At 38.9% G+C, this 22,951-nt stretch overlaps 1 protein-coding gene across 2 annotated transcripts in view; it reads left to right on the top strand.

Annotated features, from left to right (window-relative positions):
• The window catches only part of DIP2B (disco interacting protein 2 homolog B), a 206,385-nt gene that overhangs the window by 169,151 nt on the left and 14,283 nt on the right, over positions 1-22,951 (top strand). For both annotated transcript variants that reach the window (XM_072654674.1, XM_072654673.1), the window contains 12 exons: positions 3,530-3,639; positions 3,763-3,843; positions 4,357-4,480; positions 5,856-5,977; positions 7,735-7,846; positions 8,958-9,067; positions 11,856-11,986; positions 12,550-12,718; positions 13,666-13,836; positions 14,768-14,829; positions 17,212-17,269; positions 22,599-22,673. In XM_072654674.1, coding sequence (XP_072510775.1) covers positions 3,530-3,639; positions 3,763-3,843; positions 4,357-4,480; positions 5,856-5,977; positions 7,735-7,846; positions 8,958-9,067; positions 11,856-11,986; positions 12,550-12,718; positions 13,666-13,836; positions 14,768-14,829; positions 17,212-17,269; positions 22,599-22,673 — 1,325 coding nt within the window. The remainder of the gene's footprint in view (positions 1-3,529; positions 3,640-3,762; positions 3,844-4,356; positions 4,481-5,855; positions 5,978-7,734; positions 7,847-8,957; positions 9,068-11,855; positions 11,987-12,549; positions 12,719-13,665; positions 13,837-14,767; positions 14,830-17,211; positions 17,270-22,598; positions 22,674-22,951) is intronic.

Below are 22,951 nucleotides of genomic sequence, written 5' to 3' on the forward strand. Positions count from 1 at the left end.
ATTCTCTTCATTTCACTTTTTTTAGGGTGACAAGACTTATGCAAAAGCCATAACACAGAGGATAACAAAGCACCAACACAAACACCTTTCTTGGAGTTTATCGCTATATACCTCTGCTACTCACCCTTCAGTGATATGACGCCTCATACATCACTATGGGGTCTGAGAGCAGCACTATAGTTGGTGCAGTAACCAGAAGCTTACATCTAGAACTAAAGGGAAACAAACCCTAAGCAAGGCAGTCTTGAGGTGAAGGACTGGCCACTGGAAAATCTTTCTACCTGGGATTGTCGTTCACCCTTTTCCATATTCAAGTACCTGGTTTTGAACCAATTGCAAGTCTAGGGGAATATAACACGTGACAAAAATTGTATCTAAACATAAGTTGAGCTCAACTCAACATAAAGCTTTAAGAAGCTAGTAGACTCACAATTGCCAAATCAAGAAATCCAAGCATGCTTAATTTGTTTTATTTTTAGGGCAAACCTAAATTAAAGATTAAGGGAATTCCTGGTTCCTTGAACCTGCCATTCTAACATCATGATCATTAGAATTTAAATTTAAATCAGCTGTGGTTTGGATTCAAGATGACTTTCAATGATGAATCATTGAAAGTCATCTTGAATCCAAACCAGAGCTGATTGACCTTTTTTGGGTCATGGACCCCCTCTCAGAATAATGGGGTTTTTTTGTTTTGTTTTATTTTAATTCATAATTGAAGGAAATGCTAAGTTTCATTTAGAGATTAGTCTCATCTAAGTTCACAGACTCTTTAAATCTGTCTGTGGACCCAGTTTAAGAACCCCTAGTTCAAACTAATCCCTTCATTTTACAGATGAGGAAACAGACTCATAAAAGTTCAGTGACTTGTCCCACAGGTAGGAAGTAAATGACAGAGCTGGGATTCAAATTCAGGTCATGGTATTTCACATTTATATTGTGCTGTGTTACCTCCATAAGCTTCAAATTTTATTAATAATTTATTTTCCTTTGAGAAGTTAAGTATTTTTTATTTGCTGCTAATAGCATGAAAGACCCCCATAGTTGTACACTCAGAAACAGTCACATGTTAGAACAAAAAGGACCTTGAAAACTTGATTTAGATTAACCTCTTCATTTGCTGATAAAGAAACTATGATGAAAAAAGCTTGAAGTAACTTGCTCAGGGTCTCACAACTGGAATCAGATCCTCAGCGTTACAAGCATTATGCTCTTGCCACCACACAATACTTCCTCCCTTCCCAGAAGTGTATTTTTCAAAGCAAAATATTTCAAGAATGTACTCTAACCCTTTTCTTTCAATGGTAACTGCTTGATTTTGTGGGCAAATGCTGGTATTTGATTATGATAAAAACTAAAATATTTTGCTGAAAAATGATTGCAAAGTACAGCAGTAAATTATTGAAAATCCTTTCTACTACCTTTCAATCTTCCTGGGAAGTTGTGGCAGACTTATTTGTCTATTAAGATGTTCATATAAAGTAGATTCTTCTCTCTAGTAATATGAACTGTGGTTATCCAGTGAATGAAGATATTTATCCCAGTTAGATACATACTTGTGTTTTTAATCGTCACCATTTACTGAATACCCACTGTTCCTAGGTAGGATAGACATGATATTTACCAGGTGCTAGGGTTGGTATTTCTAGTAAATGGTGAAGACACTGTCCCGATATTCAGGAAGATAGGAAGATGAGCCTACATCCTGCTGATCAAAGGATTTGTGGATCAAAATACATACATGCATACATAGAATGCTACTCACATTTAAAAGTAATGACAAACTTTTTTCTTTTTTTGTTTGTTTCTTCTTTCTCGTGATTTTTCACTTTGGTTCTAATCCTTCTTTACAACATGACTAATATGGAAATATGTTTATTATGTTTGTACATGTATAGCCTGTGTCAGATTGAGTGCCGTCTTGGGGAGGGGGGATCTGAGGAAGGGGGAGAAAATTTAGAACTCAGAGTCTTAGAGAAGTGAATGTTGAAAACTAAAAACAAATAAATAAAATACAATGTATATTTTTTTAAATAAAGAAAATACCCCTCAGATTGACGCAAAAAAGGAAAATTGCAAGTGTTGGTGAGGCTATGGGAAAATAGTCACATTAATGCACTAGTGGTAGAATTGTGAATTGGTCCAGTCATTCTTGAAGGAAATTTGAAACTGTGCCAAGTTACTAAACTATATACCTTTTAACCCAGAATTATTACTATCTGGGCCTATGCTCCCAATCCTGGCAAAGATTGGAAATTGAGGGGATGCCCATCAATTGGGGAATGCCCGAACAAATTATGGTATTTAAATGTAATAGAATACTATTGTGCTATGAGAAATTATCAAAAGGATAGTTTCCAAGAAATGTAGGCAGTATTGTATGAACTGGTACAGAGTAGAGTGAGCAGAACCAGGAGAACAATTCATACAATAAAAGCAACTGTACAAAAATAGAAGTAATAACAGTCTTACAAAACACTGTCCTGCCTAAGTACACACAATTTACATACCAAATCCCATTACATTGAAGCTGAAACTATAAATACCTTTTAAATGAAGGATTCTGTTTGGGGAAGCTGTCACTATATTCTCTTGGGTGCTCAAAGTAACAGTATTTTGTATCTTGTATCGAATCTGTATCATTCCCCTCTTAATTTCCTGTTTGTGTGCCATTCTGACTACTTAATTCTAAAATTGTATGCCAAGATCGCAGAGTGCAAAGTGGATGAATAGATAAATAGAGATGAAGTAGTCTGTAAACTATTCCAGGAACAGTAAGAGACAGTGAAGAAAGTGTAGCACAAGGTCTCAGAATGTGTAGTAGTGAAAATGGATGTAGTGACAGTTGTGAGAAGTGGAGACGATGCTGTGGCCAGGTTCTCATTTGGCAGGGACAGATGGATGGAGGAGCTGTGCAAAGCTGGTGAGAATAATAAGACGTAAATACAGTACTGGTGGTAGCGTGGTTACTGCTGCTGATGTCACCTCCTAAGGAATGTACGATGAATATATATGCGAATGCACACTGAAAAGTGTGCTTAATCTACCTAAAAGTCAACAATACCTTCTCTGTACATTGCTCAATTCAGATTTCATCTAGTAAGTTTTATGTCCAAAAGCCTGGCAGTTCCTATTGGAAGAAACCTAGGCTTGAAAAACAAAGCAACTCTTGACCTTTGCTGGGCAATCACAAGGAAGTTACTTACTTAGCCTCTCTAAAGCTCGTCTGTCTTCCCTGAAAATGAGGATAATAATATCTGTGATTGCCTATCCCCAAGATGGTTGTAAAGATAAAGTACTTTGTGAACTTTACAGTGTCATTTAAATCCCTGTTGTTATCATTATTCCTCCTGAAAGATTCTTGCTCTAGATCTGCATCTCTAGGTTTAATGTCTTTATAATTTTGTGCTCAGATTGATGCAAATTAAGTTAGTGCTCAGTAGGAACCAGTTATAGTTCAGTTCGAATAGGTTTTCAGAGAAGTACAATTTGAAGTGAATTTCCAAGATGAATTTGTCTTTGCTTACAGTTGTAGGTCCTGCCTCTGTGATGGTTGGGAACCTGGTTGCTGGAAAACGAATTGCACAAGCTGCAGGGAGAGACCTTGGGCAAATTGAAGAGAATGATTTGGTGAGAAAGGTGAGTGTTCCAGATGTAGCTTTGCATTAGATAGGCTTGTGAATAAAACTTGTATCTGTAGAACAGGAGGCAGCTTAGGAGACCTAGGTTGATGACCCTGTTTTCACTTTTTTCTCATTACAGCACCAATTTCTGGCAGAGGTATTACAGTGGAGAGCCCAAGCCACTCCTGACCATGTACTCTTCCTCTTGCTGAATGCCAAGGTATCAGGAATGAAACAATTTCACTGACTACTGTGTGCTGTTATTCTAAGTACCTTGGATAGAGTTCTCATTCTTTCAGTAAAGTGTTCTCTATTTAAACTCTACGCAAGAAATCTACTTTTTTTTTTTTTGATAACATAAGGATGATTTTAAAAATTACTGGAGGATTAAACTGTTATTTGCCAGCATAATTTATTCTGTTGTCTCTTCTGAGATTACAGACAGTTTTTATGATCATTAATGGAAGTATGCAGGTAGCACAGATAATCCAAAACTTTTTTATTTAGCATGAAATTAATTTGCTTTTCCTAACCTTAGATTAAAAAAGGTAAAGGAAAGAAATGGCAAAGAGAATTTGAACTGGAATTCAAAATTTGATATGGATAATCTACAAAGGCATAATATATGCCTAGATTAAGAACTGATTGTATTATTTTTTTTCTGCTTTCAAATTTGTTTTCATTTTGCTTCTCAGCCCATCTCCCATTCCACTGACTATGTTTCTGTTTAAAGGGAACCACTGTGTGTACAGCCAGCTGCCTTCAACTCCACAAGAGAGCAGAAAGAATTGCAGGGATTCTTTATGATAAGGGACACCTAAATGCAGGGGACAATGTAGTGCTTCTTTATCCACCTGGTAAGATTTTGGACAATTATTCTTAATCCCAAACCTCATTTATTCATCCCTTGATCCCAGAATCATTGAAGGCACTGCATGTCTACAAGTTCAAGAATAGGGAGTATTTCATCTGCTGTTTCTAACTCACTAATCTCTAAAATCATCATGACTCAAAAGTGTCATGGAAATGATATTTTTTAAAAGAATTTTCATGGTCTGATTAAGCTGTAAATTGCTTCCATTTTTGCTGTGTTTTCAATTCTTGTGTGGTTTTTCTCCCTACTACTCCAGCAACCTCTTCTTCATAGTAAAAGAGAGGCAGAATTATTTGATGACAGTTTGGTATGCACAGTGACAAAATTACTATTTTAAATAATTAGATTGTTATGTTATTCTTTGGACTGTGCTTTATTCCTGTCTCTTGCCCTGTTTCTGTCCCTAACACTTTATACTCCACATCCTTTATACTCCTCTTTTCATTGTATAGAGTCTTAAAGTGAGACCCTTAGAGACCATCTAGCAAGCATCCACCCAATTTAGGATCCCCTCTACAGATATTATCCAGCCTTTATTTGACTATTTCCAGGGAACACTACCTCACTAGGAAAGTAGGCCATTCTGTTTTGATTCCCTATAATTATTAAAAAGTTGTTTATAGTAAATGAAAATCTATCTCCTTATAACTAAGTTTTGGTCCTTCCTAGTAATTGGCCTTTATCCTGCCTCCTGAAATTTTACAGAGTAAATCTAATGACCCTTCTGCATGAGAGCCCTTCAAATGTTGGAATACAGCACAAGCCCTATTTACATTTTCCCTTCCACCATTCCTTCAGACATTGCTCCAAGGGCCTAATTTCCATACATTTCATTATCCTCCTGTCTCCTTTCCTCTGTCCCTCTTACTGTATAGTTGCCAGTCCTGAACACAATATTCCCAATATTATCTGACCCAGAATGAAGCACATAGGACTATCATCTCCCCTAATCTTAACATTTCAGCGTAAATTGTTAGGTCTTTTTCACATCAGCTGCTATTAAATCATGACTCCCCTGTATCGTATTTGTGCACATGGTTTTGTTGAACCTAAACACAGGACTTTACTTTATTTCCATTAAATTTTATCACTGAGCTTTTTTTGAATCTCAGTTTTTTTCCCCATAAAATATATTCACTAACTTTCTTGGGCTCTCTCTTTTGCCTTTTCTTCCATTATTGGAATTTTTTCTCCACTTTGTCGATTTCCTTGTTAACATCACTGCTGAAATTTTATCTGAATTACCCACTTGGCATATGATTTGATGAACAGTGTATAAGTTATCTGTTGTTGAGAGTTCTAATACTTGGCATGTTAAATGATATTCTGTGACCATGTCCCCTCCTGTTGCCTTGCAGGCATTGAGTTAATTGCTGCGTTCTATGGCTGTCTATATGCTGGGTGCATTCCTGTGACAGTTCGACCTCCTCATGCTCAGAACCTTACTGCCACCCTACCCACTGTCCGCATGATTGTTGATGTAAGCGCTCAGTGTAACCAAGCTAGTTGTTCTGTTTTGATCGCCATCCCATCTGGGTTCAGGCAACTGAAGATTCTCAGGGATTTCCCAAATTGGTTTTCACTTTGAAATGATCAGAGTTCATTTAAGAATTTCATGAAAACTCACTTTGGTTTTTACTAGATCTCTTCACCTTAATTTTGTCTCTCCACTTTTATATAATGCCTGAAGATAGAGGAGCATTATATTTCAATGATGATTAGTGAGTTAGAGAGTTTAAGTGTTTGTGGTGCCTATTGAAGGGCATGTGTAATTTTTAATGCTTAAAACCCCATGAAACTTGGCTTACTCTTTTCCACATAACTTCTTCATTCTTCCCTATCCCAGCTCATTCTTGGTTTTATTACTTTGGAATGTGATCTGGCCCAACAAGGATGCCCTAGTATATTTGTAGAGCAATCTGTTCCCATTGTGTTAACAAAATTGTTTTTTAATCAAACAAAGGGCCCCAGTGACATAAGTTGCTATAGAATATTTAGTATGCAAGTCTCACAAGATCGAAGATAAATAAATTTGGTTGCATTGAATCCCATTGTACTTTGTAGCACAGGACAGTTTGTTTTAGTTTTAAATGTAAATGTTTTTTTCTGAGAATGGCTTATTCTATAGGGTCAAGGAATATTCAGTATAGTTTTTCTTAAGTCCTAACAGGTGAATTCTGTAAAAACTTCCTCATGGTCTGGATAGCAGGGTTAAGAGACCAGAAAATGAAAATTCTGCTTTCCAAATATATCAGGCAGCATAGTATGGTAAAAAGGGCATGAGACTGGAAGTCAGGACTGTTCTTGGGTCAAATCCCACCCTCATCTACTTAATCTATCTCACCTTGGTTTCCTTATCTGTAAAATGAGGCATTGGGGCAGCTAGGTGGTGCAATGGATAGAGCACCAGTGCAGGAGTCAGGAGGACCTGAGTTCAAATCTCACCTCAGACACTTGACACACTCACTAGCTGTGTGACCTTGGGCAAGTCACTTAACCCCAATTGCCTCATCCTGGGCCATCTCTTGTCATCCTGAGGAATATCTGGTCACTGGATTCAGATGGCTGTGGAGGAGAAGGGAGGCTGGTGACCTGCACAGCCCTCCCTCACTCAAAACAGAGTCAAGTGCAAGTCATGTCATCATTTCTCTGATGGCATGGTCTTCTTCAGCAACGAAGGACGAACACATACACAAAATGAGGCACTGATACCTGTAGTATATACCTCACAGGATTGTGGTGGGGATCTATTGAGGAAAATATATGGAAAGTATTTTGCAAACTTTAAAGTACTTTACAAACAGACATTATTGTTGTCATGTGCTAGTATGTGGGAGAAAACTTAAGACTACAGAAATTAATTTTATTCCAAGGCTAGAAATGAGCAACAAATTCCTTTTATGTGCTTCAGGAAGAAAAAAAATGTAAGGGAAATAGAACATTTTTTCATACCTGCTTTGTGGACTGGACATCAGAAGGCCTAACTTCAAGTTCCAGCTCTTCCATTAACTTTCTTTGTTATCTTAGGCAAGTCACATGATTTCTCTGGGTCTCCATTTTCTCTTGTTTGTAAAAGGAGAAATGAGAAATTTTGCCTAGATATCTGAGGTCCCCATGAGGTACTAGGAAAAAAATGGATACAATTTAGAGTACTTGCCTAGGTAGTGATAGCAATAGTAGTCATTGAGGTTACTACTGCTTATGGGGTTTTTTCTTCTTTTCTCATACCTGTTCTAGGTCAGTAAAGCAGCCTGCATTCTCACAACTCAGACCCTGATGAGGTTGCTGAAATCTAGAGAGGCAGCAGCAGCTGTTGATGTGAAAACGTGGCCCACCATCATTGACACAGGTGCGAGGGTCCTCATGACTTCCAAACCTCCAAGCACAGTTCTAGGCACTTCCTTCCAGTGTTGTTGTGAGAGTAAATACTACTCATTTATTCACCTGTGCTACTAAGAAACCCTGACGATTGCGCTAGATTATATATAAATCATACTAAGTACTCGCAGCGCATTTCATTTACACAGACATAGCATTAAGTATTCATTAGACAAATTAATTGCTCTAAATTGCACTGCAGAGCAAACCCAAGAAATTGTGATAACCCAAATCCAAAGACTCCTGAATATCAAGTTCTGAAAACAATTTAAATGAAAAGAGGTCTGTGAACGCATGTTATAACTCACCACCGTCACTGACCACTGGTGTTGGATTCACTCTTGGCAGGATGATGTTCAAGGTGATTATAAAGGATTAAAAAGATCTTACCTTGCCTTTCGATCTGGTAAAACAGAAAAATCACTTGATTAGGAGTTGGAAGATCTGGTTTCTAGTCCTGATTCCGTGGCTTACTGACCATGTAACTTTGGGCAAATCATTAAACTTCTCTTAACCTTAGTTTCCCTCATCTGTATAATGGCAGTAAAGAAAACTACTCCAGCATTTTTCTAACACCAGTGAAAATAAACTCCAGCTTAATTCTTACACTGGGAATACTAGTTGTTAGCAAAAAATGAGATGTGTCAATATTCTATAGTTTATATATGTTCAAATGTCAGGTGACATGAATTAATTAATAATTTTTTAGTCTAGAACACAACTTGGTGAGGAAACTTCTAGCAAATTTGCAATTGTTCTGCAGCTTTCAGTCTCAGAGAGTATTGGAAGGTTGAGTAGTTTGCCCTGGGTCTTCAGCCCTTATATGGCATATACAGAACTCAGACTCTAATCTTCCCCACTCTGAGACTGACTCTCTCTACCACACTGCCTCTCTGTGATTATTCCTACCATTATTGTTTTCATAAATAAATCACAAGACAGAACAAATATATAGATTTTTTTAAGAGGTGAGGAGAGAGTACATTCCAGGCATAGGGGACAGCCTGTACAAAGGCAAAGAGGAAGAAAATGGGCAGTAATTTTCATGTTCTAACACTCCTGACTGGGTTATTTCTTTGCAGATGATTTGCCCAGGAAGCGGCTACCTCAGCTGTATAAACCTCCCACCCCGGAGATGTTGGCATACCTCGATTTTAGTGTTTCCACAACTGGCATGCTTACAGGAGTGAAGGTAGAGTGAGGGATCATGTTCAGATGCTTGTTCTGTTTGGGCACAGAGGGCAAAACAAGGAAGAAGGTGAAAGTCATAGAAAAGCTAATTTAGGCTTGATAGCAATCAAAGTTACCACCAAGTAGAACTGTCCCAAAGTGGAATAGGCCACTTCAGGAGGTGATAGGGTCCCCTCATGGAAGCAGAAGCAGAAGCTGGATGACCACTTGTCAGGTATGTGATAGGAGAGGTTTCTTTTGGGATTAGAAGGCTGTTGAGGTGCCCTCCCACTCTAAAATTCTCTGATTGTATGAAATTGCACTTATATAAGAATCCCTTTCCTGGCTTTCCTCCATTCCAAACTTGACCCATAGTGAACCAGTTCAGTTTTATATTACTTGCCAGATCCAAAGGCCTTTTTCATTCTTTATTCTTTTTGATCTTTTTGCACTATCTGACACTGTTGACCACTCTCTTCTCTCTGGGTTCTTTGTGACACTGCTTCCCTATCTAGCTGACCATTTTTTCTTTGTCTCCTTTTTTTGATTCATTATACATGTCCCATGTCCTGAGGACATACTCCAGGACTCTACCTTGGGCCACTTCTTTTCTCTCTGTACCCACATTCTCAGTATTAACTGCTGCCATGGGTTTGATTGTCATCTACATACAGAGGACTTTCATTTCACATATCCATCCCTAGTCTCTCTCCTGGTCTCCAGTCCTATGTCACCAACTGCTTATTGGACATTTTAAATTGGATATCCTAAAGCTCAGACTCATTATGTTTAAAACAGTTCATTATATTTTACCTTCAAACCCACTTCACTTCTCAGCTGTCCTATTTTTATTGAGAGCACTGCAGTCCTTCATGGTTGTCATAAAGGCTTATAACTTAAAAGTCTTCTTGCAGTCCTCACTCTCACCACACATATCTAATAAATTGTCAAGCCTTGTTCATGTACTCCCCTAGCAATAGCCTTCCCTCCTTTCTCCTTCTCTTTATTCACATCACAGCCACTCTATTTTAGGCCTTAGCACCTCTTGTCTTTACTAGTTGCAGAAGTCTCCTATTAGTCTCCCTTCTCTACACAGCTACCAATGTGATATTTCTAAAGTATAGTTCTTATGCTATCACTCAACTGTTTACAGAACATTGCCACCTCCAGGATAAAATACAAACTTCTCTATATGGCATTTAAAGCCTTTTGCAGGCTGACTCTAGCCTGCCTTACCAGGCTTGTTGTATATTACTCCCTTCATGAACTTTACATTCTGGCCAAACAGGCCTATTTGCTATTTCCTGTAAACAGCCTTCTACCTCCCATCTCTGCCTTTGCATAGGCTGTCCCCTGTACTTACAATGCTCTCTCTCGCTCTCTCGCTCGCTCTCTCTCTCTCTCTCTCTCTCTCTCTCTCTCTCCCTCTCCCCCTCTCCCCCTCTCCCCCTCTCCCCCTCTCCCCCTCTCCCCCTCCCTCCCTCCCTTTCTCCCTCCCTCCCTCCCTCTCTCTCTTTCTCTCTCTCTCTCCCTCCCTTCCTCCCTCTCTTTCTCTCTCTCTCTCCCTCCCTTCCTCCCTCCCTCCCTCTCTCCCTCTCTCTCTCTCTCTCTGTCTCTATCTTCACCTATTAAAATCTTCTGCTTTTTTCAAAATTCGATTCAGATACAAACTCTTACATCATATATTTCCTGACCTCAGCTATTAGTGCTACCTCAAAAATGACTTGGTATTTTCTTTGTAAGGACTCTACTTGTTATGTGTTCATGTTGTTTCTCCTAACTGAAGGTAAGCTCCTTGAGGGCAGGGACTCTCTCCTTGTCTTTGTGTTTGCAGAGTTTAGCTTTGTGTATAGCTTGCAGTATGTGTTTGACTAATGCTTGCTTATTGATTAATTGATTGCCCTGAGGCCTTGCCTTCATAGTAAAAGGACTGAATGACCCACTCTTCAGAATCCTGGAGCTAATGCAGGTTTATTATTCCCAGTGGTGACATTTGTTGTAATAATTATTCCCTCTACAGTAATCCAAGTCACCCTAAATTGCCTGTTTTCTCAACTTAGCACAGTAGCTAACGGTATGATGTGTTAGATAATTAGAATTATAGCGGCTGGGCAGCCATTCACTCATGAATCACACATTAGTCTAACCTTCGAATATCATGCACAACCTCCACTGAAGTCCTACTCCTGTCTTGTTAGAGTTTAGAAGTGACCTTACTTTCTGAAAGGCTGTGTCAGCATGATACAAGCTCTAATAAATGCTCCCTAGTTGGAATATAGGCCCAGTGTCACTGTCATTCAAGAACCAGCCTAACTGGGCTTAAGTAGGCTAGCCACTAGGTGATCAGCTTTTTTGGTCACAACAGCTCATCCAACTGCTTGCAAGGCAAGAGGATCTGTGATCTATTTCAGTAGAGAAAGTCCCACGCTAAAGCAATCACAGGGTTTTTTGAAGCATTACAGTCAGATAATGACAATATCAACCAGTAAGAGACCATATTTCCAAGTCTTAAAAACTTAAGCTTTTAAATGAGGATTTATTTCCATTTATGCCGAGGATCATTTTTAAAAATTTCTCCATAGTATTGGCAACTGAACTAAGAGATATGTTATAGCATGAGAAACAGAACAATTCTTTGAGGTTAGGGGATGAGGGGAGTCACATTCTCACTCTTATGCTTTGAGGTATTTGGAAAAATTAAAAGTCATGTGCAGCCAGCTCTGGGCTGCCCCTCTTCGGTATTGGCCAGACCTGTTGTTTTGCCCTTGGAATCACCATTCTGTTTTTTGTCTCTGCTTCATACCTTGTAGATGTCCCACTCTGCTGTAAATGCTCTTTGTAGGGCCATCAAACTCCAGTGTGAGCTGTACTCCTCTCGGCAGATAGCCATCTGCCTTGACCCCTACTGTGGACTTGGCTTTGCACTCTGGTGCCTCTGCAGGTAAGGGTTTCAAACTGAGAAACTGTCAGAAGTGGGATGGTAGACTGAGTTATTACCTTTCTACCCTTAACTAGGCATCTTAATTTACTGTGATTTTTATCACTTTTAAGTTCCCGATATTTATTTGCTAAATACATTATAGATATTGGTTTAGTCTTTATCCTAACTTTTTCCATTGAGTTGTTTTCATTCTAGTTAAGATTACAAGAGGGAAATGTCCTGTTATTACCCTCTTCCTCTCTTACCCAATAATCCCCTTTTTAAAAGTAGTGCCAGGTTGGAGGATGACACAAATAAATGAGGACATGACCAGAAGATCAGAATGTGCCCCCCTCAAATATGTTCTTGGCACCTGAGAATGTGGTCGGATGAAGTGGTAGTGGGTGGTAGAAAAGGAGGCTCCCTTTTTTGTCAGAGAACTGCCAGTGTTAGGAATAAACTCCATCTCCTTGAAGGGACGTTGGTTCCTGAATGACTGGAGCCATTTCTTTTATTTACATAATGGTTTCTAGGATTCTGCCATAATCTCAGACATTTTTTCCTCAATCCTCTCTCTGTTGCAGTGTATATTCAGGTCACCAGTCTGTTTTAATTCCTCCCATGGAGCTAGAAAACAATCTTTTCCTTTGGCTTTCTACTGTAAATCAGTACAAAATAAGGGACACTTTCTGTTCCTACTCAGTGATGGAGCTGTGCACCAAGGGGCTTGGAAACCAAGTGGAAGTCTTAAAAGTAAGTGATTTTGCAATCTGACATTAAAATTGGTGGTAAAAGTAACCATGGAGATGGTCCTATAAGAATTTAAAGAAACATTGCATTTTTAAAGGGTGGGGGGATAGGAAGGGACACCCGAAGTTATCATTCATTCCATTTTATTTACAGGTGTAGCCCTGAAGAGTCAGCCAGCCACAAAGCACTGGCCTGTCCCCACTTTTCTGACAGATCCATTAAGCAGATTCTTAGTGACCCCTGAGACAGTTATTTCTCAATTCCCTGCTTCATGAGGAAGAGTAATGACAGTTGGGAGAATCAGTGAAAAGTTGGATAGAAATGAGACTTTATATAAAGATAAGAGAACCATGGCTTCAAATGAGATTTGAGATCTGAGGTGCAAGAAGCAAAGACAACACTGATTATTTCAGTAGAATGGTTTTTGTGTTTTCAAAGAGTGTGTCTAATTGATAGGGGGAATCATCAAGAAGTGACAGAAGAGCATCAGAAAAACATTTTAAAAAGGGGAAAAGTATGAAATGTCCACTTTCAGACTTTTCCATTACCGTGATTTTCTTCCTTGTCACCAAGACATTATTATTTTTAAGAACAGCAATGGGAGACTGGAAAACTGTACTCAAGGATTCTACATTTGTTTTTTTAAAGAAACTCATTTTCCATTTGTGAAAGAGGGACAGAAAGGGAAACCAAGGTACCGTACAATCAAGAAAGTGACGATTTGAAGCTTACGATGAAGAACAATGCACAGTCATTATGTCCTTTGGGGAAAATGGCTGTCACAAGTGTTCTTTGGGTATTTTCTGTTCCCCAAGCTCTTGCCTTTCCTCCAAATGTTTGTGGTGAGAAATTGGAGCCCTGTAACCCTCTGGTACCTGGCTAGAAAGGAAGGCATAGCAAATTCTTCGTTTGCTTTATGTTCCTGTGTTATTGATCAAACGTTTTTACAGGCAAGAGGCATCAATCTGTCCTGTGTCCGGACCTGTGTGGTGGTTGCCGAGGAGCGGCCTCGTGTTAGCCTCCAGCATTCCTTCTCCAAGCTTTTCAAAGACATTGGCCTGTCTCCAAGGGCCGTCAGCACGACATTTGGATCAAGAGTCAATGTGGCAATCTGTTTACAGGTAACCTTTTAGAAAGTTTTTTCACTTAAAATTCTACTTCATTTTAGAACCAATAAAGGAATTAGTGCTCCTTACTTGTTCAGGAGCTTATTTCGGAACTTCTTGAGCCTTATTTCAGAACTTCTTGAGCCTTATTTCATTCTAATCCTTTTTTCTATGCCTTCAACTCTGTGTAATCAGGAGAATTTTTTTTAAAAGGTATCAGCCTTTCTCCAGGTGTATGCTAGCTAATTTTGCCCATTTACTTCTAAACCTGGGATTGGAACAGAAGGGAAATAGATGGAATTAAGGCTGATTTCATAGAATAAAGAGTGATTCAGAGAATTAAAGAGGATACCAAGTTATTTAGTCCTTGAATTAGCTGTATAGACATTTCTCAGTTATTCTTGCCCATCTGTGCTGGTATCCTCAAAAGATGAGATTATCTTCTTTGGTTTTGTAACATTGGAGCATGGCCAGTGATTCAGGTATGATTTCTACTCACATCTTCATGGGTCTTCTTTTTTCATCATCTTGGGGCCATGTTGGCTAGTACAGTAGACAGACACCCTACTGCCTGGCCCCTAGCAACTCTGAGCCTAAGGCAGGAAGATGTTTAACTTACTTCCTAGTAAACTCTGACAATGGGTATAGTACCTAGAAACAAGAGAGGAGACAGAGTTCAGGGATCTCACCCATTGTAGTCAAGACCAACGTGCTTATACAGCTTTGTAATACTGAGATAATGAAGACTAGGATGAAGTATGGATTTTCCATTTCTACTTATAAAGCCCTCGCCAAGTTGCAGAGAAATAGGAAGAAGTGAGGATTACATTGTTTATCTGCATTGTTGAAATCTGTGTTGTTTTTACTTTAAAATGGTGAAATGGAAAAAAAGCAAAATGATTTCTATTTCCTGAATAAATAATACATTGGGATTTTTTTTCTTTAGGGAACTTCAGGGCCTGATCCAACTACTGTTTATGTAGATCTGAAATCACTGAGACATGACAGGTAAAGTAGTTTCAGATTTTTATTATAAAGGCCTCCCTTTTGGAGTTGGCAGGTATCAATTAAATGTACATGAGAGAGCCAACATTTTTTTTCCTTGTAGAAGGAAAAGAGTTTTACAGTCTGCTGAATAAAGGATGGCATGGCTTAATTTTTGTTAGCACTTGATGAATTTACATACAGCAACAGAAAATTTTTTTAAACAATGCTGATGAGCTATATTTCTGAATCAGAGTAATAGTCACAAGATTTAAAGCTGGAAGAGACTTTAAAGCCATGTAGCTGGCTCAAGGCGCTCATTTTACCAGTGTGGAGCCTTAGGCCTCACGGGGTGAAATACCAAGCCCAGAGTCATGCAGGTGATAAATGGGAGCACCAGAATCAGTTCCTTCTTTGTGCCTTAGGTTATACTGGGCACTAAGCAGGAATTAACTGAAAACAAGAAATGGCTCCTTTGGTTTGAGAATTTACATTCCAAATATAAGAGGCCTAATGAACAAATGGAAGAAGCACCAGAGCAGGGAGTCCAAAGACCTGGTTGGGAGTTCTGGCTCTACCACTTAACAGCTATATGGCCAGAGGCAAGTCATGGACCCTCACTGAGCCTTGGATTCTTCATCTCAAAAGTGAAGGTGTTGATGACTTCTTCCTGCTGTCAAAGTCTGTGATTCTATAAAAATGCAGATTTGTCTGTGATTCTAAGATAATTCACCTCATCAGACATATGTGTAAGGCACTGGCCTAGGTCTTGGAGATGACACAGACTTTCTTCTCAGGGAGCTCAGAGTCTGATTGAGGAGGGACGCATCTACATCTAGTTATCACTAGATGGGAAAATGAGTTAAGTACAGCAAGAAAGGTCCAGGCAAAGTGTAATGAGAAATCGCAGGGTGGTCTGAGGAGGGATATTAGTCCTCAGCACCCTAGGAGAGATGATGGGGAAGAAAGGATCTGAGGAGCGCAAACAGATGCAGATACAGCAGGGGGGAGGATGAGGATGAAGGGGAGTGCAGCTCAGCTGAGGAATGTGCTGTATGAGATGAAGACTGTTGTTCAGCTGAGCTGGGGCCAGGGTGTGGAATTCCCTAAATGCTCAGATTCAGAGTTGATACTTGATCGAGGGGCACTTAATTAGGAGAGGAATAGCAGATTATCCCAGTAGTCCCAGAAGAGGTAAGAGCCTGAATCAGTGTGACTCCTCTGGTAGGAGAGAAGATGGCAAAATGCAGGAAGTTCCAGAGGTACAAATGAGAGGCCTTAACACCTAACTAAATACTTGGGATGAAGGACAGCTTAGAAGGGAAAGGAAGAGAAAGGGACTAAGTATTTACATAGCATCTGCTATATCCCAGGGATTATGATCCTAACAGTAACAACTCTGGGATGTAGGTGCTATGATTATCCTCATTTTAATGATGAGAAAACTGAAGCAGACCCCAGTTAAGTGACTTGTCCAAGTCACAGAGCTAGTAAGTATCTGAGCCTAGATTTGAACTCAGATGTTCCTGACTCCAGGCACAGCCCCCTACCACCTGACTGCCCAAGGAATAAATGTTGAAAAAGCATAGATGTAGAATAGGGGGTCTGAAACATAAAATTTGTTCTGAACCTAAGGAATTGAGTATTCTCCATTTGTTTTGAAGGAAATTTAGTTGTATTTTCATCTAAATGCCCTGGGACACTTTCAGAAGTCCCACTTTCTACATGTTGATAAAATCTTCTTAGCTTATTGCTACAAAACAATTAGCTACTGGTGGATTTCAGAGGCCTTTAGATGTTCTCCAGTATCTGAGTCTTTCCTAAAAACTTGAGAACTTCTCTAACATTTGATAAGTTTGCTAAATAATGAAAGTCAGCCTCCTATTTCTTCTGTGGCATGTATGCTATTTTACAGGAAACTGTATGATCAAAGCCTAGAATAAGTGTCAGTATTTAAAAGATGTCAGATTACAAGCAAGAAAAGTTTTAGTAAATGATACAAAGCCAATGGAAAAAAACCTAGAAGACTTGAGGATGCACTCACTATAATCAGGTGGGGAAAAGTGAATGAAAAGAAAAAATCAGAGACTCTTGATGGGAGTTTAGAAAGAGGGATGAAAAAAGTGTTATAATACCTTATACACTGAAATTAATTAAGTAGTTATTAAGCAGAGAAAAATTAATAAATAGGAAAAATTATCTGTGGCCTAGGTTGGCCTCCTCAGTGACAGCAGGTATCTTATGTTTATGATATTGATTAGGTAAAACAAGCTAGTAGTTTTATAACCTGAAGTTGTTTTGAATTCATTTTTTCACAGTATATATAAAAGTATATGTATATGTGTACATACACACACACACACAAGTGAGAGAGAACATTTTCCTGACTGTGTTTTCTTTTCATAGGGTTCGTCTTGTGGAACGGGGAGCTCCCCAGAGTCTACTTCTTTCAGAATCTGGAAAGGTAATTTGGAAGTTACCTAGTTACCTTACGTACTTTTACCTAAACAATATGGTGCGCCTTAAAGAGTGCTGAGGTCATGCACCCATTCATTTCTCCTCCCCAATGACAGCAGGATAGTAATTAATTAATATTCAAAAACTAATCCCCAAGGCTTACCTTTGCCAGTAGCTTGAAATGCTCCCACAAGATGCATTTTGTTAGAGTAGCAAACAAGAAGCAGCCTCAGCCATTTGGGATTTGTTTTCTCCCTAACCTTATCCTTCTCTCTTATAAAGAAGCTAATGAACAGAAAATAGTTGCATACATAGGAGAGATATACTGTGAACTCTTGAATCAAATAAGCTTTTGATTTTTTTCTCCCATGATCACCTAATCACAGAATTTGAAAGTTAGAATGAACCTCAACAACCAATCCATATCTGAAAAGAATCCCCACTCTAATACACTTTACAAGGGGTTACCCTTGAAGACCTTCCAATATAAGACAAACTGGCTCCTCTTGAGGCAGCACATTCCAATTTTGGAAGCTCCAGTTGTTTGGAAGTTTTTCCTTGTGTCAAGGCAGCATGACCTATTTGTAGAATACATCTAATCCCTCTTCCGCATTTCAGCTCTTTGAATACTTAAAAACAACCATTATGATGTCCTCAGTTTTCTCTAGGATAAACTTTTCCCAGTTACTAGTTGATCTTCATATGACTTGGAAATATTTTCCTGATAAATTCACAGAGTAATGAGGTGAATGAATAAATGATATAAAAATCTCTCACAAAATATAGTTATTTGGTAGATTAGCGTTAATCTCTGTGTGTCATGTAGTAATGCTTAGTATTTATTTAGTGCAAATTAGTTTAGCACAGTTCTACAGTTGTTCTTCTGTTCAGTCAATCATCAATAAACATTTATTAAGCACTTACTGTGTGCCAGGCACTGTGCTAAGTATTCATTTCAGTATATCTACAGAAGATCTAAGCAGAGAAGTAAAGGTTACATAATTGTTAAATTGACAGATGGTAATAAATTAGGTAGATTGTAATAATCTAGGTCCCAAGTCAGGAACCTGTCTCCTTGAAGGCCCTTGGTGACCCTAAGCACAATCTCTTTGCATACTTGTCTAAAAAGACTACTAGAAATGTAATTTTGAAAACAATATACATGAAGGCTGATGGGAGGACTCCTTAGAGTAATTGACTTCCTAATGAAGAAAATATCCTGAACTTTGCTCTAAAAGATAGGCTAGAGATAGACAATAGATTGAAAGAGATGTGTTAGGAAAATTAGTCTGGCTGCATTGAGGAGGATGGAATGGCAGAGGAGAAGACTGGGGACACAGAAACAATTGAATGATAGTTCTGAGTCTCACCTAGACATTGAAAAAGAAGGGGTGACTGAACATGAAAGGTGAAGGCCTTTTTTTTTCACCCTCTACAGATCATAACAGCTATTCTCCACGGAATCTCCCCTGTCCCTAGTCACTCTCCCTCCTTTCTTCTGGAGTTAAATACCTGGCTCTCTTCCTCTTCTCCCCAACACCTGCCCTTACGCTGCCCCTGTGTATTCATGTTGATGCTTCTTCAAACACTAACCATTTTCTTCATCAGATCTTATGAACTACTCCTCCACTCTACCTCTGCCATGTAACCCTAGTTCTCACCGTTACTCACAAGTCTTTCATTTCTGTAATCATAAAACTCTGACATTCCTTTATCTGTAACCTTTTATTATTCCACCTCTCCATATGTCTGACTCCTGCTCAACTTAAATTTTTTGCTTTCATTGTGACTTCTAGTTCCCCTCAACCCCTCAGTACTTTCCCAGGTCATTATTCCTGCTTTGACTATACTTTTCTCTCTTTTCAGATTTGACCCTTTAGTTAACTAGTTTACCTCCACATTGTCCTCTCTTCTTGAATCCCTTACCATATCCTATCACTAGATTATGTCCACCATTCTAGTTATCTGCAGTTACCCATGGGCTGCTGAACAAAATTAAAGGAGTCCCTAAGCCAGATTAACTAGATATACCACAGATTTGTTATCTGAGTTAAACTGGGCACTCTTTGCAGGAAGACAGTCCATTTACTCCAGCCTAAATAATTCCCTACTTAATTCTTGGCTATTCCAAAACTTTTTTTCCTCTTCAATGATCTACCATGATTCCCTCTTCTCACCTAGATGTTATTCCTTATTCTCCTTTCATATACTCTGAAATCAGAGACTCTTCTTAAGAGAGACAATCACAATCATGTGTCCCTGATTTCATCCTTTCCTATCTTCTGCAGATTGTCCACGCAGTCAGCTTCACCATCCCTCTAATTTTCAGTCACTCCTGATGTACTGATTCCTGCTGCCTTCAAACAAAGTCTTCTCTATCCTTTAAAAAAAAAAAATCAAAACTTTACTGGATCATTCCCTTTATTGACCAAACTTCTAGAAAAAACTGTCTTCTCTCAGTACCTCCACTTTGTCTGTTCACTTATTTTCCAACCCTTTGTGTTCTGACTTTGAACTCAATTTAAATCGCTGTCTACCAAGTTAGCAATAATCTTTTCATTCTCAAATCTAATGGTCTTTTTTTCAGTCTTTATTCTTTTTGACTTCTTTATAGTAGTTGACACACTATTTAACACCATCTTCTCTTAGCTGTTCTCTTGGATTCTTACGGCTTTACTCCTTCCTGGTTTTCCTACCTTTCTAATCACCCCTTCTGAGTCTTCTCTTTAGCCATCATCTGTATCACATGTTCTATCTCTCACTGTACCCCAAAGTTCTTCCTTGAAACTGCTTCCCTTCTTCACCTCTTAGAGACCCTATCAGTTGCTCTGGGTTTATCACATCAATACAGATCACTTGCAGATATATATATATCTAGCCCCAATTTCTTGCCTGGGCCTCAGTTCCATATCACCAATGGTCTATTAGACAATATGGATATTTTCTCAAGTTGTAAACCTCAAATTCTACAGCTTTTCTTGTGCAAATGAACCTTTGGAGGACAAAACTGAAGCAAATTTTGTCCTGTGTTCTGTGGTCTCTTACATGCAAATGAGTCAGCTACTTAGGGCACTGGAGCAGATGTAATTCAGTAGCTGCCTTCTCAGAACACTAAAACAGACATGCTTCAAACAGATGAACTGCCAGGGTTTACCCATAAACATAGATATTGATACACGTACATATATGTGCACATGCACACACACACAAGCAAACAGAATGTAAACTCCTTGAGAGCAGCTTGTCTTTGAACCCCTAGCTCCTGGCACATTATTGTTCATTCATTTCAGCTGTGGTTCACTCTTGGTGACCCCATGTGGGGTTTTCTTGGCAACGATACTGGAGTGGTTTGCCATTTCCTTCTCCAGCTCAATTTACAGGGGAGAAAACTAAGACTAACAGGATTGAATGACTTGGCCAGGATCCAGGATCACACAGCTAGAAAGTATCTGAGGTCAGATTTGACCTCAGGAAAATGAGTCCTGATTCCAGGCCCAGCACTCTGTGCACTGTGGCGCCACCTAGCTGCCCATATCTGTCACCTAACAGGTATTTAATAAATGTTTGCTGATTGATTTAAGATTAGTGTTAGTGTGAACACAATTGGGGAAATTCAGAAAGAGAACCTCATTTTAGAAGGGAAGTAGGATTTTGTTATAGGCTATATCAAGTTCAGGGTATAGCCGAAGAAAAGCAAAAAAGAGTTTTTATATCTAGAATTCAGAAATTCCTTTATAGAGTCATATATTAAGTATCTACTCTCTAAAGAATTCCATGGTAGGCACTGGAGATAAAAAGATAGACCCTGCTTCCAAGAAATATATAGTCTAATGGAAGGGAAAACTGTATAAAAACTGCTATGATACAGTAGAATATGAGATAAATGCAAATATATACTAAGTGCTATGAGAAATTTGAGATGGATAGAATAATTTTTCTCCAGAATGGGGTGCCAGGGAACAGTTCCTGGAAAAGGTACCACCTGATTTGAATCTTGGGGAAAGAAAGGAAGCCTCAAAGAAAATATCCAGCCTGAATGTTGTAACCACACAATAAGTAGATAATCTGTTAAGTGGAAAAAAAATGAAAAAGCCAGGGGACAGCCTCCTTTCGATTATATTAGCGCCTGCATCATGCAATATTAACTACTGTCTTTCTGCTTCTTACTCTTTAAATCACTTAAGATAGAGTATTTCCTACCATAAAAATGACTTGAGCGTGATCTCTACAGACAGGTTGATATCTATTAGTTCCATAGTTGAGTAGTATTACCCTCTGAAGTACAAAAATGGATTGCACTTTTCATAGAAAATTTGTTGTGGTGCAGTCTTTTCAGTCATGTCCAACTTTTAATGACCGCATTTAGGGTTTTCTTGGCGAAGTACTGGTGTGCTTTGCCATTTCCTTCTCTAACTCATTTTACAGATGAAGAAACTGAGGCAAATAGTTAAGAGACTTGCCCTGGGTCACACAGCTAATAAGTGTTTGAGGCCAGATTTGAACTCAGGAAGATGAGCACTCTATCACTGCACCACCCAGCTGCCTCTTTTCACAGAAAATGAACACACCCAAAGAATAAAACATCCAACTAAAGTACCTCCTGAGAGTGGTCAAGATTATTACAGTAAACTTAAAAATACCATTTATTTTATTTGTTGCAGTGGAATTTAGTGGCTTCTTATAGTGCTTGAAATAGATATCTGGGGCTTATTATCCAGGAATTTCATTATAATGGTATTTATTCTACCAAGGTCTAATTTCTTATTAACCTATCATACTTCAAGAGTCCTAGTGTAGTGTCTTGTACATTGGAGGTACTCAATAAATGGATGATGGAATTCATTGTAGGGATACCAATTAGAAGGGTGCCATTCCACAAATTACTGCACTTTTCTCCCAACAAGTACTTTGCCCTGCTCAGTCCAAGTCTTGGATGACTGTACACTTCTCTACTCCTCTCAGCCTTCTAAACATTTTCTAAGATAAGGTGGAAACATGTTGGAAATAAACCTTTTGAATCCTCCTGCAGTTGGCTGCCCTTTTGAATATCTCCCTGATAGAGGATCATTTACTCCTTCCCTTTCCAAGGACATCATGTCTCTACTCCTTCATAAGACTTTCACAAAGTTTTCCATAGTTACTCCTAGTTGTGGGATCCAGACCAGGTAGTTTGGCTTGGTTCCTTGATGGATGTTTATGCCTCGCCACAGGGTACACACAGCTGCTGCTATGACCTCTACACCATAGAGTCTTCTGTAGTGAATGAATGCCCTTTCATTGAGTCAGTTCCTTGAGTAAACTGACAGCAAATCTATTCTTTGTCCACTGTTTCTTAGATCCTGCCTGGGGTCAAAGTGGTTATTGTTAATCCAGAAACTAAAGGGCCTGTTGGAGATTCTCATCTTGGAGAGGTATGTATAAGTTCATTCTTTGATTTGAAAAGAGAGCAAGACATCAGATTCTTTTTTAGGTCATACCCTAGGACCCAATGAATAAATTAGTCTGAATTAGTCTCCAATCCATAGTAAGGTTGAAGCCTTTCCCTGTGCTCAGGTAGCTAACTATTCTAAGGGCACTTTGGTGGGTACTGACTTCTTATGGATCACAGCACTGAGTACTGGTGAATAATGCATGGTTGTGAAAACAGCAGCATTTTCACCATTTTCTTTTATTCCAAGGCAGCATAGCC

Source organism: Notamacropus eugenii, chromosome 3 (genome assembly GCF_028372415.1).
Source record: "Notamacropus eugenii isolate mMacEug1 chromosome 3, mMacEug1.pri_v2, whole genome shotgun sequence".
Classification (NCBI taxonomy): Eukaryota; Metazoa; Chordata; class Mammalia; order Diprotodontia; family Macropodidae; genus Notamacropus; species Notamacropus eugenii.